This window comes from Pinus tabuliformis, chromosome 3_2 (assembly GCF_031772625.1).
Source record: "Pinus tabuliformis cultivar Carrire ecotype Pingquan chromosome 3_2, CPIR1, whole genome shotgun sequence".
Classification (NCBI taxonomy): Eukaryota; Viridiplantae; Streptophyta; class Pinopsida; order Pinales; family Pinaceae; genus Pinus; species Pinus tabuliformis.
The window spans coordinates 60,618,565-60,638,420 of record NC_142302.1 but is presented as its reverse complement, the minus strand read 5'-3'; the positions used below and the strand labels follow the sequence as shown (position 1 = coordinate 60,638,420).

The window sequence follows — 19,856 nt, the reverse complement described above, 5'->3', positions numbered from 1 at the left end:
GTCCTGCTTTTTGAGGAGTTATTCTAAGCAAGAAAGATCAAATTAGCACCACTTATCTTGGGAAAGGCATTCGGACCTCAAGTATAAGAAGAGGAGCAAGTGAAGGGAAAATGGAAAATGCCATCAATGTTCAAAGTCCTTCACCCTTCATCAAGCTTCTTCTCTTCTTTTTTCTTCATCTTCTGTCTGAGTGTATAAGCTGTAGTCAATTTCTGTCATAGCCTAAGTGTCTAGAAAGGCAATTAAGCTGTGATTTTATGTCAAGTCCCCTTAGGACCTTGGCAAGATTTGACCTGGATTTTTTTAGAATTTTGTCAATGTAACAACTTTGATTATTGTCAAAGTCCTGCTTTGGTTTATGAGAGTATCTGATGAATGAAAATTCCTTCTGTGTTGGTTGTTTTAGCTTATGATCCAGATCCTGAGATCCTTAATCAGAAAGATTAAATTTCAAATTGCCTTTTTGGTTTTCTTCTATTCCACCTTCTGTGTTGCCCATTGGACTTGGCACTAAACATACACACAATCTAAAGCCTATTTTATGAGTTTCAAATGCCAATCATAAAGATTAGTTAGTGGATTCAAGGTATTTGCTTGCTGATTGCAAACTTCTGTTGCATATCCACAACTTTATTTGCTGATTTGTGAAGATTATTAACATATTTCTACGGTTCAAACAATGAGAATTGTCCACACACCCCCACCACCGGATTAGCATGCACTAATCTGGAGGAAGTTAGAAGTTTGTTCTTGGTGATGGACATTGAACCTAAGATGGTCATTCAGAACCTTCCTGAGATTTCTCAAGGGACATGATAATAGTGTGCATCAATCTAACAAGATTGGAACAGTATCTATACATGTCTATGGTAATGATGGTGTAAACTATGTAACTTTTTATCACATGGGAGGTTAGTTGGTCATCATATTCTATTTTCTCAATCAATGTAGACAGTGACAGCTAATTCAGCGTGAGACTCTGAGTGGTTTTCATTTACATCGCATTCAATGGGAACAAATTATCTTTAGCACATACATGAAGTTATGTTTGTAGGTGGAAGGCAATTGGGCCTTAAGATTTGTAATAATCCTCCAGAAGATATATCTTCATCCCTTCACTCAAAAATTTGGGAATATTTTGTAAATAGCATTTTTTCTTTTCTTTTCCGGAGAAAAAAAAAAATACATTCTGTGAACACACCAAGTGTGAATGCAATATGATCACCAAAAGGCTGTCCAAGAACATATATCATCCAGAAGTCCAAAATAACAGTGCGAACTGATTGATCAGCACATAATGGTCAGAGAAAAAACTAGGAACAAAAACTGGAAACTGTAACAGGATTATATACATCAACGCTCACAACAAGGAGCCAGAAAAGAGAGCACTGAAATAAGCTCTTATGTCAACAGTACAGTAGTAAAAGAAAAGACAAAAATGAGGAGTTATGAAACTGCTTCCGCCTGTAAAGAAATAGGCACCGTCATTGGACCACTAACACAAGAGGAAGAGATACTGTCACGAACCTCCTGTACCTGCCGAAATCCCATATCCAGACCTGTAGCTGCTTTGGACAATCGATTTGCCTCCCTGTTCCGCTCCCTGAATATATGATGACACGAAAAGTAGTTAAAATAATTTTTTAGATTAAGAGCATGGTCCAAAATAGGAGACAGCAAAATATTTCTGCAAGCCTGAGTAAACCGCTGAATGACTGAAATCCCCTGTTCAATGGCAAAAGAGAGAAGATGGTAGCAAGATAATAATTCGGCATAATTGTTCGATCTTGTCCCAAAACCCATAGAAACATGAAAGTAATGAATTATGAGAGGCAGATATGAATAATTAAAAAACACCTCCGCAACGTTCCCCCGAGGCATTCTATGCCCCATTGAAATATGCCCAGGGAAGAGACACATTAATTTCAGTATCAATTACTCTGACTCGTATATTTTGTAAATAGCATTACATAAGTCAATGGTTCTTAAGTCTTTCAGTGCTTTTGTCGATTTCCTTTTGTCTACTTTGGAAAGAAAGGTTGAATTTTTTTTCCAAGGAAAAAGACCGTAACTTCATTTAATTATTTATCAAGAAAAACAAAATTACATTTTGTATATACACATCTAAGTGTGTATTCATGATCGATCTGCCCAGATCCATACAGTGGCTAAAAACGTGTCAATACATCCCAACAAAAATGTTTTCAGCCAGAACAAAAGTAATCCCAGCAGCAGGGGCAACAGAGAGTCCATCTGTACAAGATCACTGCCACCAAATACTGCCAACCAAAATAACAGAGTGGACAGCCAAAGCAGCTTATATCATAGCGTCCAGACTATATATCAAGTATACATACAAAAAACTGAAGATAAGTGAAAAGAAACATGTAATGCAGTCAGAGATATAAACCAGAACTGAGCCTCTGGAGTGTCCATAAAAGGACGGTGATAGTACTGATAATGAACATCATTTAGGCTTTCTTCAATTGACCATAGCCCTTCGGCCAGCTGAAGGCCTTCCTTAGAAAGCTGACCTGCCTCGTGGTTGCGTTCCCTATAAATATGAGAGCAAGAGAAAACAGCATATAAGCTTTTTATCCTCAATAATCTTCCAGAATGTGAATAAGATGTAAACAGCGGCACTGTTGGATCTCATTAACCTAATTGATGACCAACAATGAGTCACCAAAAACCTGTAATGGTTCACAGCCCTTTTCCCTTGCAAATGCCATAAGAGAGCGACAAGCAAGCAGCTCAGCCAAATTGTTTGAACCCCTCCCAATACCCATGGATACTTTGAAAAAGCTGTTGTGAATCATGATTGCAGTTAGACCAAAACCCGCAGGTGTTAATCAACGACCGCATTGCCAGAGATAGGGGTCCACGAGAGGTGGTTAGTCCATACCATGAAACACACGGGGAGCGTTGGTTTATCCAATGTCCAACAATCTCCCCCCCCCCCCCCCAACGCGAGCCGAGTTTGTATCAAACTCGTGACCTGCGCTCTGATACCACTTGTTGGGAATCACGATTGCTGTTAGACCAAAACCCGCAGTTGTTAGTCAACGATTGCATCACCAGAGATAAAGATCCAAGAGAGGAGGTTAGTCCATGTCGCGAAACACACGGGGAGCGTTGGTTTATCCAATGTCCAACAAAAGTGCTGATCAGATAAAAATAAGATAAAACCTCCACCACACGTGGAACCATCCCCTGTGCAGCCCCATCGAAATAGCCCCAGGGATGCAAAATATCAGGGCCTCCTCCGGAATAACAGATCTAAATCTGGGGATAGAGGTGGGCTGCGAAAAATGAGACAGAATGGCCATAACATCCGCTGCCACCGGAACTGGAGAAAAGACACATCTAAAAAGTGCCTTTGTTTCTTGCTAGCCACGTGCCCCAACAGATGAGCAGAGGCATGGCTCTGTACGATTTTGAGTTCCTGTTCTGAACCCAGCCCCTCCACCTCTCCTCAAAACATTGTGTAGTCCACGAGCAATCAGGATTCAAGACCAAAAAAAGCAATACAGATATTCCATATCTGGCAGATAAACTAACAGTCACCAAAAAGGTGTTCAATAGATTCTCCAGCAGCCTTACAAAGAATGCACCAACCCAGACCAATCTTATGATGCAGCTGCATCTTATCCCAGGTGGGAACATTTTTAGCAAGGATGCACCACATGAAGAGATGGGATTTAGCGGGACACTTCACATTCCAAACACCTTTCCACCACCATTCCTCTGCTGCATCAGCAGCAGCCATATCCAGATGATGGTACCGTGTAGATGCCAATCGGGGAGTGGGCCCAAACCAGCTCATCTTCAGAAAGTGACATTTTTATATGGGCTGCAATAAGAGCCTCCAAATACCTTTTCCAGACATTTTGAAATTCCAGACCATTCTGTAAAGCCCCTGCTGATAACCACCCTTGATGCCATATAGTAGTCCTAGCAGGATTGTTAATATGAGCAAGCTGAGAGTACCCTCTGTCTCTGAGGAAATCGATTAAGGCCTGAGGCAGTTGATGGGAGAGCCTGTTACCTGTCCAAGGATCTTGTCCCAAACGAGCCTCACTGCCATTACCAACCTTCCATGCAAGACCTGAAGCAATAATTTTGAAAGAGTTGAGTACAGCCTGCCAAATGATAGATATATTAACCCAAGGCTTATCCCTAAGCCCAATCCAATCTTCCAGAGAAAGGAAAGAAAGGTTGAATTGGTATTAATTTGGTTAACTTATTCTTTTTGAAATCTTTAGTATTTTCCATGTCTTCTATAACAAGTTATGATCTCTAGAGTTGAATGGGGAATTTCACTTTGTCAGGCATTTTTTAATTTCATTTCATATACAACTTTGTTTCTAATCTTAATTGTTTTGTAACAGTGTTGTTGCAGTTCATGGGAGTGATAGTTGGCTTATTATATCTTAGAAATTATCTTTCTGTTCGATCATGGTCAGCTTGACCTTATGTATAGGATCTTTATGTAATGGCTTGCATCTGTTATGTTTCCTTATTTGTCTGTTATGATATTCCGATACGCTGTTGGGATACATATAATTCTTTTTCTTTTCTTCCTTTTGTTTGACCATATTGAAGAAATATATAACGTTGGTATTTTTGTGTTTTAACTATTGAATCTTGGCTCATGCACTAAACTTGTCATCCCTAATCTATATATTTTTTTCTAGATGCATAATCCCTGTTCAATTTCCCGGAGGATCACAACATGGTTCGTGACTATCTTATTTATGCATTAAACCCAGTATTTTGCAAGATTGTGTAATTTGTATGCAACCTGAATGTTTTATCAATTTGTTTCATTTAATTTATGAATCAGTTATAACCGAGCTATGACTTATGCGACGTGATGATTATGTCAGAAATTGCAAAGGAAATATTACATTAGTCATGCTGTAGTAATCCTCTAACTAATGGTTCTTTTCATGTTTCATTGTGGATCTCAGCTCATGAGATCTGGTCGACGATTTATGCCATCCCAAGCAGATGAGGAGGCTCACCAGCTATCGTATGTGCAGAAACATTTGCCAAATATATTGGGTTTATTGGCAGAGTCATCAGACAATGAAAGTGCAGATATGCAGGTAGTATGAATGTCCTCGGTCTTTTATTTCCACATGCTCCATTTATCTAGGTGCCTAGAATTTTGTTTGGCATCTGGATTTGTTAAGAAATGATTTAGGTAATGGATGAACTTTGAAATCTGAACTTGCTGACAAGTGATTCTGCTGATGGTAGAAGATTCCTTTCAAAAATAGAAAAGTGTTGCTAAGAGTTCTCTGAGCTACGGTGTTCATTTGTTGGACATTAATATAATTATCTTATCTGCAAAGTTTTTCTCAAATTAATGTTTTTCTTTACTGTTCTGTCACAATGATATCTGTTTTAGTATTGATTCATGTAATAGTAAAACAGCTGATTATTAATCTGTTTTTAACTATTCCCATTATTGCTTCCTATTTTTATCATATTTAGAGTGTTTGCAGCAGGATAATGGAATTAAGCATCTTCCTTGCTGTTTGGAGCTGCTAGTTCACTGTTAGTGAGTTTTATGCTTCATCTTCATAATTTCTGTTCTTTATTGAGGTATTTTGAACATATTTTCCTTAAACAATCACCAAAGATGTGTTTCTTAGCTTTCTTGGAGATCAATTGTGCAATCCATTGTTACTCAATGGTGCTCCAAGCAACATATTCTAGCTTGTGAGGTTGTGGTAATGAGTAATATGGCTAAAATCAAATTTAGTAAATGGCAGCGCGCCGTGTTTCTTGTCAAATTGTAAATGTTCAAATACTTTCTTTCAATGCACATCTGATGAACAAAACGTGAAGATGAGGGTTACCACTGTTTCTTGTCAGATTGTAAATGTTCAAATCCTTTCTTTCAATGCACATCCGATGAACAAAACTGGTCAAGATGAAGATTACCCAGAAAAGGATATCTCAACTGGGATGAAGAGAAATTTGGTACAATAATCAAAATTTGTACACACAATAGCAGAAATCACAAAACAACAAATTGGACGAGAAGACCATTCAAATATATTGATTCATTTCTAAGTGTGTCTTTTAACTTTATAGTATTAGATTATTACATTATGATTTTATTACAACATTACATTATGATTTTATTACAACATAAAGTACTTGTAAATTAAAGCTTCCTAGGTACATGATATGACCATTATGACATCTATTTACACCAAGAGAAGTGAGGTGAACTACACGGCCCAATATGGGTGTGATGTGTACCATACATGTGTGTAACTCTCATAAATCAAAATCAAAGGAGAATTTGAGGTCTGTAATGCAGGAAAAAAATGATAGCATTAATTGCCATGAAATATATATACATTTTTTTCCATGGAAAACTTCCTTGGTGAAACTCTCAAGGTTCTTACCTCACATTCCATGAATGTCATCTAGGGTAAATGCCGCCATTGGACAATATGTACACTTTGTTGTGACTCAAACTCTCACCTAAAAGTAAAAGTCCTAATCCGAGTGGGGGAGCCAAGAAGCATCTATTGGCAAGCCACCCACTTTCACCATGGTGGCCTTGCCTCTTGCTTTAATGGTAAGGAAGGGGCTTCCTATTCTATGGAGGGTTTTCCTATAAGCCAAACTAGCTAGGTCGAGTAAGGGTGAGTTCATCTAGCTAAGTTTGACTAAGGTAACTTGGTATTTGATGCTAAAAGGAAGATTGCTGGTGTAAATACCAAATTGCCAGATTGATCACAGCTCACTTATTGCAATGCTTGGAAACTAAAAGTGTCTTTCTTATAGAATGACACTATCAAGAAATCACAAGTTGTTAACTTATTCCCCATCAGAAGATCATGCATAGGCTAGAATTGCTTTGTGAAACAAGAGTGAGTTACTTCATTCATCTGTATATACCATAATTATTCCAAATGTTGCCAATAGATCAGGAATGTGAACATTGTGTGTGGCAGCAATCATAGAGACATTAAGGTGGCTTGGTATTTGATGCTAAAAGGAAGATTGCTGGTGTAAATACTGAATTGCCAGATCGATCACAGCTCACTTATTGCACTGCTTCGAAACTAAAAGTGTGTCTTGCTTATAGAATGATACTATCAAGAAATCATAAGTTGTTAATTTACTCGCCGTCACAAGATCATGCAGAAGCTAGAAATGCTTTGTGAAACAAGAGTAAATGGATCTGTATATTCCATAATTATTCCAAATGTTGTCAATAGATCAGAAATTTGAACATTGTGTGTGTCAGCAATCACAGAGACGTTAAGAGTAGTATTTCATCAACATTAAGGTATATTTGATTCCATGCATCTTAGCACAATTATCATCAAAGATGCCTTAAAATATCAGACTTAATAGACACACCAGCAGTAAAGACGTACACAATGGTTCAGTCTATATCATTGCATAGTGTTAACATTTGGGTACTAGAGGACAAGTGGTTCCCTAAGGCTTTGATCTTTGACCTAGGGAAAAGTGTTCAAATTTATTTTTTACTTTTCTCCTAAAGTGACTTTATACGTGGTAAAGTCAATTTAATTTAAAAGTGACTTTATAAGTGGTAAAGTTACATTTTAATTTGAAGGTGACTTTATTAAAGTCAATGAAGAATTAGAAAGTGAAAAAGTGACTATGAAAATAAAAGGCTAAGTGGGTCTTTATTTAAGTGGGTGAGTTAAAAAATAGAAAGTGAGAATTAAATGCACATTAATTCTCATCCCTAGATCTAAATGAATTTCAGCCATTAGATCCCAGGGTAACCCAAAAGGTCATTTAGAGAATAAAAGAAGAGAAGAGGAAAACATTATTCATTCTTTCATGAGCATTTGAGAGAAAGAGAAGAGAGCAAGGAGAAAATTTCTGAGTAGTGAGGAAATGAAGGAGAGCAGCAAGAAGACATTTCAGCAAATCTGGGCAGCAACATTTATTGGCATGCATCCCAAGGCAAAACCATACAACAGGAAAAAGGCACATAAATCGAGGAAGAATGACAACACAAAAATCAAGGAAGACGGACAGCAGCAAGGGCATGAATTTTGAGGCAGTCGTATTGTTGAAATCTGTACGGTCCATACAATAAGTTTTAGGCACATTTTTCGAGGCAGGCCGTACAACATTTAATGCTGTAATTTTTTTTGTTTTGGCTGTTTGCTAATTGACACGATTTTTGAGGTGGAGTTCAAGCATGAAAATCGAGATAAGTTGTAATTTGTGGTTGCTGGAATTTTTACTGTGTATTTTAGTTTCTTTGTAAAAGCATTTTTATAAATAAAGAAGAGCTCTCAAACTGGTTTTCCCCAAGAGTTGTAAAGGGGTTTTTCCAGCGTCACATTGACCAAAAATCACTGTGTTATTTTCTGTGTGTGGCTGTCATAATTTCGCTGTGTTTTATTTATGCAATTTCAACAGTTGTGAAATCTCTGAATTTGTGTTTGTCAGGCCAGGAGGTAACTCCTCAAATGAGATTATTATTATTCATTTAGGCTGTTCATTATTATATACATGAGGGAGTGACTGTTGAGTTTCATCTCTCGATGAATCCATTTTCTCTTATGATTTATTTACACTATTTACAGTTGTTCACCCAATCCCTATGATTAAGTGTCAACATTCCCCCCCAATCTGAAGGGAAGTTGGTGAGTCTAAGCATCGTTCTGGATCTTTCAAGCTTTTCTCTTCCAAGCTCTTTGGTGAAGATGTCTGCAATCTGTTCATTAGTGGAACAATGGCGAAGATGGATTATTTTGGCTTCAACATGATGTCGAATCAGATGATATTTTGTATTGATGTGCTTTGTTTGATCATGGAACTTTGGGTTCTTGGCCGACTTTATTGCTGAGGTATTGTCAATCATGAGTGGAGTCGAATGTACTTGTTTTACCTGCAAATCTTCCAGAATTTTTCTGAGCCACACAATTTCTTTTGTTGTCTCAACTGCTGCCACATATTCTGCCTCTATTGTGGAATTTGCTGGAACTGATTGTTTGCATGATCTCCAGGAGACAACTCCTGATCCAAGACTCATAGCATAACCAGAAGTAGATACCCCAGTTTCTTTGTCTCCATCGAAGTCTAAATCAGAGTATCCAATCAAGCTGAAGTCGCCCACCTGTGTATACTTGAGTCCAAAGTCTTGAGTTCCCTTCAAGTACTTTAGAACTCTTTTTGCAGCAGACCAATGTCCCTCACAAGGCTTTTGCATAAACCTGGAGAGGATTCCAACAACAAATGAAATGCCTGGTCTAGTAGTAGTCATAGTTGAGACTTCCTACAAGCTGTCTATACTTTGTTGCATTCTCAAATTCTTTTCCTTCAATGGATGTGAGCTTTAAGTTTTGCTCCATTGGAGTAGTTAGAGGATTGCATTCAACCATGCCAAACCTGTTCGACAGATCTCCAATGTACTTCTTTTGAGAAAAAAAATATGGACTTCGGATGTTGAATTACTTCAATACCAAGATAGTAATGAACATAGCCCAAATTAGTCATTTCAAAACCTTTCCTCAATTGCTTCTTTATGGATGCAATGTAGCTCTCATTGTTCCCTGTCATCAAAAGATCATTTACATATACCACAAGATATACAACTGTTTTGCCAACTTTCTTTACAAACAAAGTTGCATCATCAAGATCATAATGTTTGAAATTGAGTTTTAGGATATGCTTAGTTAGTTTTTCATATTAGGCTCGCGCTGCTTGTTTGAGGCCATACAAGGATTTCACAAGTTTGCATACATTATTTTTATGTCCTTTCACAGCAAATCCTTCAGGCTGGGACATAAAAACATTCTCTTTAAGATATCCATTCAGGAAAGCAGTTTTTACATCCATTTGATGGACTTTCCAACTGTTCTGAGTTGCTAGGGCAAAGAGTGTCCAAATGGTAGCCCATTTTGCTGTGGGGGCAAAAGTCTCCTCATAATCGACCCCTTTCTTCTGTGCAAAACCTTTTGCCACAAGTCTGACTTTGTGCTTGTCAAGTGAGCCATCAACGTTATACTTGTTCTTGTAGACCCACTTGTAGCCAATTGGTTTGGTTCCCAATGGAGGATCAACCAGCTCCAAAGTGCCATTCTTTATCAAGGCATCATACTCCGTTTGCATCGCTTCTTTCCATTCATCATGAGAAGCAACTTCTTTGAAGGAAGTTGGTTCAAAATTTGTAGACAAATTCAATTCACAATCATAAGAAACATCCATATCAACAGGTGAATCCGAGTCATCTACATCACCTCCATTTTGTCGGGTTGAATTTCTAGTTCTTGTCTTTCCAACCTCATTAGGATGAACACTTTCAAGTGTCTTTGTCAGCCACTTTGGGGACCTTTCTGAGATGGTCCAGACTGCTCAGTTGATTGAGTTGGGGCTGAATCAAGATTGAGTCTCCCAATTCTGTCAATCACGTCACTCAAAGTATCATCCGTTGTTGGAGTTTCATGTGGGGGAGAGAGTGCTTCAGAAGAATATTCCACAGGTTGATCTAGTATAGGAATCCCCCCTTCAAGATGTGGAATTTGATTATCAAATTCTTGAAATGATTTTGCATTTGCGAATCTATCCAAGCGATCAAGTTGCCGCTCAACAACATTGTCAGCTTTGGATGATTCAAGAAAGATTACATCTCTAGATACAACAAACTTTTTATTGACTTCATCATATAGACGATATGCTTTGGAGGTGTTTGGATACCCCAGGAAGATACACTTACGACTCCTTGCACCAAGTTTGTTTCTATGTACCTTTGGTATCAAGGCATAACATGTGGAACCAAAGACCCTGAGATGCTTTACCGAAGGAATGTGCCCATACCACATTTCATAAGGAGTTTTGTTTCTAATAGCATTAGATGGACATCTATTCTTTACATATACAACACATAGAACTGCATCAACCCAAAACATCAATTTTACATTCTTGAAAAACATCATGGAGCGCACCATATTTAAGATTGTCCTATTCATTATTTCAGCTACTCCATTCTGTTGGTGATTATAAGGCACAGTTGTTTGATGTTTGATCCCATGTTGGCGAAGATAGTTTTTAAATTCATTTGAAGTGTATTCTTTTCCATTATCAATACGAATAGAGCCAATATGAGATTGTGCATCATTTTCAATCCATGTATGAAAGTTCTTGAATGTTTGAAAAGCATCAGCTTTGTTCTTCAGTAAATAAACCCAACACATTCTGGTGTAGTCATCATATATTTATTTCCATTTGCAGAAGGAATAGGCATTGGACCACATAAATTTGAATGAATGAGTTCAAGTTTCCTATGTGCTCTGGAATGTGAATCATGAAAAGACTGTTTGCTATGCTTTCCTAGAATGCAAGCATCAGATTGCTTAAGTTTCCTAGGAATTGTAGGCAAACTAGTAACACCATTTTATTTTCAACAAGTGGAGGATGTCATAGTTCAAGTGTCCAAATCTGGCATGCCATAATAAACTTGATGGAAATGTACCTTCATCATAATGAGAATTGTATGAGAAATTTTGTGCACGAGCAGAGGTACCCTGCAGCTTGAGAAGCCTTTCTTCTTATATCCCCGTCATGACAAGTGAGTGGTTTGATACTTTTCTCGCCTCAACCTTGCCATCAAACATGTGAATGGTGTCCTTGCTGGCGGATGTGGACCAAGGACAACAAGTTTCTCCTCAGTTGTGGGAGATATAAAACATGATGCAGAAGAAAGTTTGGAAGACCAGGCAATTTAACCCTGATTGTGCCAAGTCCTGATGGCTTGAGTTTTGATTTGTCTGCAAAGTATACTGCTCCATCAACATTGTTAGTAAATTCTTCAAAAAAATCTCTTCTAAAAGTCATGTGGCAAGTTGCTCATGAATCAAGCAACCAATCATTTTTCCAAGAAGCAAATGAAGCATTAAATAAGTCTTCATTTACTCCAATATTACAGTGTGCCAGATCATAGTGAGCAGATTCAGGGGCTTTACCTTTTTCTTTGTCATTAGTTTTACCTTTGGGTTGGTTTCTTTCCTGCTCAATTCTGTCCCAAGGCAACTTGCATGTGGATGCATCATGTGATCCGTCTCTTTTGCAATGTATGCAATGTAAATCTGACTTTTCTCCTCGAGAGTGTTTGCCCCCCTGCCTCTGAAATTTCTTCTCTCTTCCTCTTCCTCTTGGACGACCTCTTTCTTTGGAAGAATCTTGAGCAAGATTCTTCTCTCTATGTGCAAGACACACAATCTCTTCAGAAGATTGAGGAGCTGTCTTCTTCCCAAAAGCTTTTTCTCTTTCAACAAATTTTTTCACAAGGGAGTCGAAGGTAATTTCTTTGAGGTTTCCATTTGCTTGTAATGACTTGAGATAATTTGAGTAAGTGGGATAAAGTGCCTTGGCAAAAGCTATCAGAGGAATGTCCAGTTCAACATTAGTGACTTTGATATCATGCATAATAGATTTTACTTCTGATGCAAAAGCAAGAGGATCATCATTTTGTAATTCAAGGCTGAACAATTTAATCATGAGTTGAACAACTTCAAGTGTAGAGTGTGAGTCATAGAGTTCCTTCAGTTTTTGTAAGGCTTCGAAAGCATTTGAAAATGGCGAAATATGGCGATTCACCTCTTCATTTACTAATGCTGCAATCAAGGCATAAGCCTTGCTGTTCTTATTTTCCCAAATGGCGAATTCCTTGTCTGAGGTAGGCTGTTCTGGTTCTTTGTCTCCGTCTCCAACACACACTCCTTTCCACAACTCATTAAAAATGAGAGTGTGTTTGATTTTCCGTGACCATTTTGGATAGTTCTCCTTGCCGGTGAGAACCATTCCCACAATAGATATCAATGAATGCATTTTAAAAAGACTGAACTGTAAAAATATACTTCTGCTGCCAATATATAAAATATTTTCACTTCTGGTGTTAAAGAAAAATAACTGCACTGTAATAGCAATATTTTGAAGAAAAAAGTGCAATTTTGATCAAGAATGCAGTTCTGATAAAAAATGCATTGATAGTAAAAATCCAGTTTTGGTAAAAATGTAGTTATGGTAAAAAAAATTTTGGAAAAGAAATTTGATATGATAGCCCTTTAGCTTGTGGGGCACAACTTCCTAGTTTGCAAATGTTAATGCATCTGGAGACATTACATTAAACCACATAAGCCTGGTTAAAGACCTCAGGAGATGGAGGCGTGGGCACCGTCAAGCAGCTCAACTTCACCCGTGCTAACAAGGATTTCACCTTCGTAGGAGAAGTTCACGTACAAGTCTACTGCGATATTGGTTTGAAAACGCTGCGTATGGGAGGCAACCACAACTGGAACGTTGTGTGTGAGGCAACAGAGGCTGCGACAATTTGTGTAAGGTAAGATCGAATGAGAGCTGCGTAGGGTAAGATAGAATCCTTAGACTCAAAAGGGGGACGTCTGCGACTTATCAGAACAAACAATAACCAAGAAACGAGTCCAGTCTTGAACGCCCGAAGAATAGCGAAAGCAAGGAAAAAGGATGGCGCAGAGAGGGCTATTTTCGAAATAATTGGAGCAACATTAATATAAGTGCAGGCCAAGACCAATATCGTAGGTAACTGGAGACCATAGCACGCTATTCACCATCGATAATGAAAAAATTGAAAACAGTGTTGAAAACAGTGAGACTCAGAAACACACTAGCAGTGGAAGCGTTTTAAATGAATAGCATGTTATTACTCTGGAGATGTAGGGAGCCAACATTGCTGTTAACCTATGCAATATCACCAAATATGCACTCATCATACCACAGTACAGTCAGAGGTGTCAGTTCTGCAATATGGGCAGAACATAGGCAGAATAAGCAAATAGGCAGAAAGCGAGTTACAAGGGCAGGAATGCTAAAAATAGAGCTGGCTTTGATACCATGTCAGGCCAAGAGGTAACTCAAATGAGATTATTATTATTCATTTACGCTGTTCATTATTATATACATGAGGGAGTGACTGTTGAGTTTCATCTCCCGATGACTCTCCATTTTGTCAATTATTTATTTACACTATTTACAGTTGTTCACCCAATCCCTATGATTAGGTGTCAACAATGTTTTCAGAAAAATATTGTCATTTCCAGATTTTAGAATTTTTATCATGCTTGGATTTAAAACTAAATGCATGGAGTGATAAGGAAAACTGATAACCGGAGTGGGGGTTGAAATTTCTTCACATAGTATGCCATAATTGTATCTAAACTCTTGATAAGAATTATGCCATTGTTGAACATAAGTGTGAAAAGCATCTTAAAACACTTATGACAACAACCATTTCAAATTGTTATTCTAGTTGAAAGCCACTTGGAAATTAAACAAAATTACTTCTGAACGTGAAAATATATTGTATCTCTGTGCAAGAACAGTAATATGTCCTACATGAATACCTTGGTCCTTGATTGCATTTAGTAATCACAAGAGAAGTGGCAATGTAGAATCCTCAACGGTGATAGCAACAGATAACGATGAAATTCAGAAATTGTAACCAACAGGGACGAGATGGCATAACATTAGCTATGTATAAGTAGAACGTTTCAGAGTCTCAGCAATAATACACTCAACACTGTCATATGAATATGTGAATCTCTATATAAGCGCTAGGTTAACCCTAAACCACCTTATTAAGCCCTAGATATTGAGTGATCACAGAGGATACCTAGTCTTAGGATAATCAAATCTTGTCTTTTACAGTGTATCATTGTAAAAGGAGGCTTCCCCCTGGAAAAATACTGTAATTATTGGTTTCTTACACACACACATGCACACACACACTAAGGAGACCTAGTCTTAGGATAATCAAATCTTGTCTTGTACACTATATTCATTGTAAAAGGAGGCTTTCCCTTGGAAAAAGATTGTAATTATCAGTTTCTTATTATTTTTAAGGTGCAAATTCATAACATTTGGTATCAGAGCTCATGATCCTAGGGTTTTGCTGCTTCAATTTGGTCATCTTGGCATTTTCGCTGTAATTCTTTTTTTAATATTATCTGGGAGGTTTTTGATGATAAAACTTGGACCATATTGAGGGGAAATCATAGGGAACATCTGGTTCAAATTTCAAACCTTGGTTCACTATATTTTTGAAGATATGCTCTAAGGAAGTTAGGGTTCTTAAATGCTCTTGAAATTAGTTTCAAACATGTTAGTTTGAAACTTCCACTATAACCGTTTTTTGGGATGTCTCATATGGTGAAACTTTGACCATACTGAAGAGAAATTTTGGGGAACCTTTGGTTCAGATTTCGAATCTTGGCTCAGTATAATTTCAGATATATGCCCTAAGGAATTTAGGGTTTTCTAAATGTTCCTGAAATCAATTTCAAATAGGTTAGTCTGGCATTTTTGTTATAACTTTTTTCTAGGAGGTTTCAAATGGTGAAACTTAGATTATATTGAGGATAAATCTCGAGGAATGTCTGGGTCAAATGTTAGGGTTTGGTTCACTATACTTTCAAAGCTATACACTGTGGAAGTTAGGGTTTGTGAAGGATCCTGAAATCAATGTCAATTAGGTCAGCTTGGTATTTTTGTCAAAACAATTTTTTGTGACTTTTCAGACTGTAAAGTCTCCAAGAATCTCAAGATACATTTAGAAACACCTCAAATACAAATTTCAGAAGTATATATGAAGAATTGGACATGTGGCACATTATACAAGTTTGCTCGTGGGAAGAGGCCAAAATCAACAAGTTTGCCATAACTTCCACTTGGCACATCAAATTCTAGTCAAACTTGTGGAATTGCATAAAAGATATCAAAGTATTACAGATAGAAGTTTGAGATTCAAAAGGGCTCAAATCTTAAAGATATATCAAGAAAAAGCTCGACTATTCCGATATTTTCCAAATTACGGTTTTATAGGTACATAACTTACAAGTGACCTAACTTTTGATTAGAATATCCAAATTTTTTCTATGATTGAGAGTTGTTATTAAGGGGACTACTATTATTATTTTCCAACATGCCTCCAAATAAAGCTACTACAAAAATTAAACCTCCTCAAGGCTCATCTTGGACTCATGAAGAAAGTGAAGGTTTAGAATTTAGGTTATCCCAATCAGATAAGAAAGTTAATGAAATGGATGGTAATATGTTGGAAAGCATGGATTTATCAGGTTCTGAAGGAAAACTTACAAGAGGAATTGTGGATGAAATGGAAAATTAGATGAATTCCATGGAAAAGCCTCTCTTGGAAGGGCTTCCTAAAAGGGATATTGAGATCTAAGGAAATCATGAAAATGAGGAGAATCATTGTGTTGGAACTAACTCAATCACTTATGGGAAATATTTCATCACAATTAGAGATCATACATATTGAAACACAAAACCATAATCATGAATTTTTAAGCCAAAATTTGCGTCATTAAGGCTTCAAGTCAACACTAAGGAACTACTACATTCCAAATATCAATATGAGGAATTTTTATGCTAATGATCCAATAATATTGATATTTTAGATGGAGCAATACTTTGATATATACCAAGTGCCAACCTTACAAAGGGTAACCATGTTTTTAGAACAAGACCAACATGTATGGTATCAATGGCTTTGTGAAAGGAAAAATGATTATGTTATATGATGACCATTTTTATAGAGGAATTAATAGCACATTATGGAGATATTAAGATCAATACATTCTTTAGTAAATTGGTAAATCTTCGACATAAAGGTCCAGTTATAGAGCACATTCAACAATTCCAAAAGTTGAGTCTTAAGGTAAAGAATATTTGAGAGGATAATTTGTTAGACCTTTTTTATAGGAACTTTAGAGGAAAACATCCAACATGAAGTGCATATCTTTGTACCTAATCTTTATGGCTTGCTTTCAATCTAGCAAGGAAAGTTGAAAGTAAAAATATGGCCACTAAAAAGTTGGTCACTAATAACTATAGAGAAAATCATGCTTCCTCTGCTAAACTGTCAAGGATGACTCCTCAGCAAATGGTTGAAAGAAGTGCAAAGGGACTATGTTTCGATTGTGACAACAAGGACTATGTTTCAATTGTGACAAGTAGTATAGTAAGGGGCATAAATGCAGTGAGAAGAAATTATTCTACATAGACTGTGAAGATGAAGAAGATCAAGAACCGTCACAAGATCTAGAGCTAGAAGAGACTTCTCCAACAAATTACAATTTCTTGTCATGCATTGGTCAGCATCAATACTCCATGTTAGTGTTTATATCTTAGACAGGTATTTCCATGAGGGTGTCTACTTATGGAAATCGCTGTTAAAAGTATCCTATGCTTTTTAAGAAGTTCACTCTATTAATCAATTAATAAAGTGAACGTTTTTATTATTATTAAAGTGACTTTTAATTAATAGAGTGACTAAAGTGGGTTGCTTAATAATTTAATTAAAAGAGAGCCATTGATTTCACAGTTAGATCTCAACCATTGAAGATTAGGTTTTTGGCTCATGTAAAAGTTATAAAAGAAAGTGAGGGCAAAGGACAAAAACACACAAAGCATTCATTTTACAAGTCACTTGAGTGAAGGAGAAAATCAGAGATATGATTTTTAGCCATTGGTGATTAGTGAGGATTTCAACAGTAGTTCAGCAAAGGGAAGGCAACTGGTCTTTTGCAAAGACAAACAACCAGTTAGCAACAAAGAAAATAATAGCCATACATCCTAACAGAGTAGGCCGTACAACTGTTCGTTGGATTTTGTACCGCCGTACACATTCCGCATGGCCATGCAGATTAGAGGGAAAGCTATCTCGATTTCTGTGTAATCTGAAATTTTCAGGTTTGCTGTTTGTTTGATTAATTTCTTAGAGCCATTTTCTCTGTAAGGTAGCTCTTGTAAGCTTTGAAGATAATTTTAAATGATGAACTGATCTAGAAGAGCATAAATAATTGTGCACTGTATGATTTCTTTTCTCGTTTTCTGCTGCATGAACGAGTTAATAATTTGAACAAGTAACTAGATCTGATCTTTTTGCTTAGGTAGTTGGTTTTAGCATAATTTAAGTAGTCCACAAACTCTCAAGATAGAAGGATATATCAAAAATAAAAAGGTAATAGTTTTTATTGATTCAGGTAGTACCCATAACTTCATCAATTACAAATTGGCAAAACTTCAAAATTGCTTTGTATATCCAACACCAAAATTTTAAGTAATGGTTGTAGATGGAGGCACCATAAATTGTTCAGGGAAGTCCCAAAGTATTAAGATGAATATTTGGGAGTAGTTGTTGGATAATCTAATGATTGCAATCCAAATGGGTGGTGTTGATGTTGTATTAGTGTTAAAATTGGCAACTAGGGCCAAACTCCATGTGGATCACCTTATTTGTGACTACTGATATTTTTCTTAGATTCTTCTCATCGAGAGGTGTAGGATTGATCTAAAGATCATCCGATTTTGATAAGTATTTATGGAGATATGAATTTATTTTGATTATGGAAAAATTGTCAAAGTCGGCCAACAACTTATGTAGGCTCAGAAGCCCAACAGTCATGTCTATTCAACCTCAACGTGTTACATATAAATACAAGGAGCATTCTCCTCATTTGGACACTTCATCTTCACACACATCTCTCTCTCGCTCTCCTGTGTAGAAAGAGTCTCTCTCTCTTTCTCACACGTGTGGCTAAAAGGAAGACGTCCTAGGGCAAAGAGGACGCAGAAACATGACAGCAAGTCATCTTTGACCAGCGTTGACCAATGTTGACCTTCCAAGAAGTGCGGATTGGGTGTGGTTGCCTCTCCTAGGCAGGGCACAATTTTTGGCACAAAAATCGAGGTGATCTGACCTCAGGTTTGACCGGTATTGACTGCCCTAGTTTAGGGTTGCAGTCAACTTTAGAAATCTGCACTTTGACTGAATTTTTGGGGCTGTTCTAGGGCTGCTTCTTCAGGCTGTTCAAGGGCAAGTTGACTGGAAATTGACCAATCATATTGGAAGTCAATTTCCACTCATTTGACTAAGTTTGACTTTGCTGATCTAGGGTTTGTTGCTGCTGATATAAAATTTCAGAAATCAGATTTTGTACTATTTCTCTTTGCCGAACTATTGAAGATAAAAGAAGATTTGATCAAAGGGTTTCCCCATATTGGGGTTTGTCCCTGGCTAGCTGCCACATCTTGTGTCTCTTGTCTTGGCTTGTTTTCTGTTGATCGTTTAATGTTCTATCTGCACTTTACTTTATGCACATGTGATTGCTAATCTGTGGATAATATTAAAGAAAATAAGTAAACTGCTCTAAGCATAGAACATACCATAATTTAACATGGTATCAGAGTTGAGGTGAAGACAAAGCCCAAGCAAGAGCAAGAGCAATCACTGAAGAGAAGGTTGGCAAGGCTATCTAAAACAAACCATGGGGTCCTCAACACACTTCCCTGCTGAAGACAAACTCTGTGAGAAGTCTGACTACCATGGATGGAAGATGTCTCTCGATCTAACATTAGAAGAACAGGAAGTGTTGGACCATGTGAGAGGCAGAATTGTTGAGCCTCCATCAAATGCATCCGCTGCTGCTAGGAACAAATGGACCAAGGGAGAAGTCAAAGCAAGGAAGATCATCCGTGACTCTATCGACAAAGGTTTGGTGGCCTACGTTTTTGACCTAAACACCTCCAAGGAAATCTACGATAGACTGGTGAGTTTATTTAAAGTTAATGATGCAAATCAAATCTTGTTTCTTAGAAATACGCTGAAGGAAATTAGGAAGGGCAAAGATGAGAGTATGCAAGCATACTTCTTAAGGATCACCGAGATCAAGAACGATCTCCTATCTATTGGGGAAGTAATTCTTGACAGGGAAATGACACTCACAACTCTTGGAGGATTACCATCCGAATGGTATGTATTCAGGACTACTCTTCTCAAC

The 19,856-nt window shown here is 37.3% G+C and overlaps 1 protein-coding gene across 1 annotated transcript in view; it reads left to right on the top strand.

The window, feature by feature from the left end:
- LOC149179837 (uncharacterized) overlaps positions 1 to 19,856 on the top strand; it is a 233,959-nt gene that overhangs the window by 30,605 nt on the left and 183,498 nt on the right. Inside the window, exon 2 of the mRNA XM_089415813.1 lies at positions 4,974 to 5,111. Within this exon, the coding sequence (XP_089271939.1) occupies positions 4,974 to 5,111 (138 nt within the window). The remainder of the gene's footprint in view (positions 1 to 4,973; positions 5,112 to 19,856) is intronic.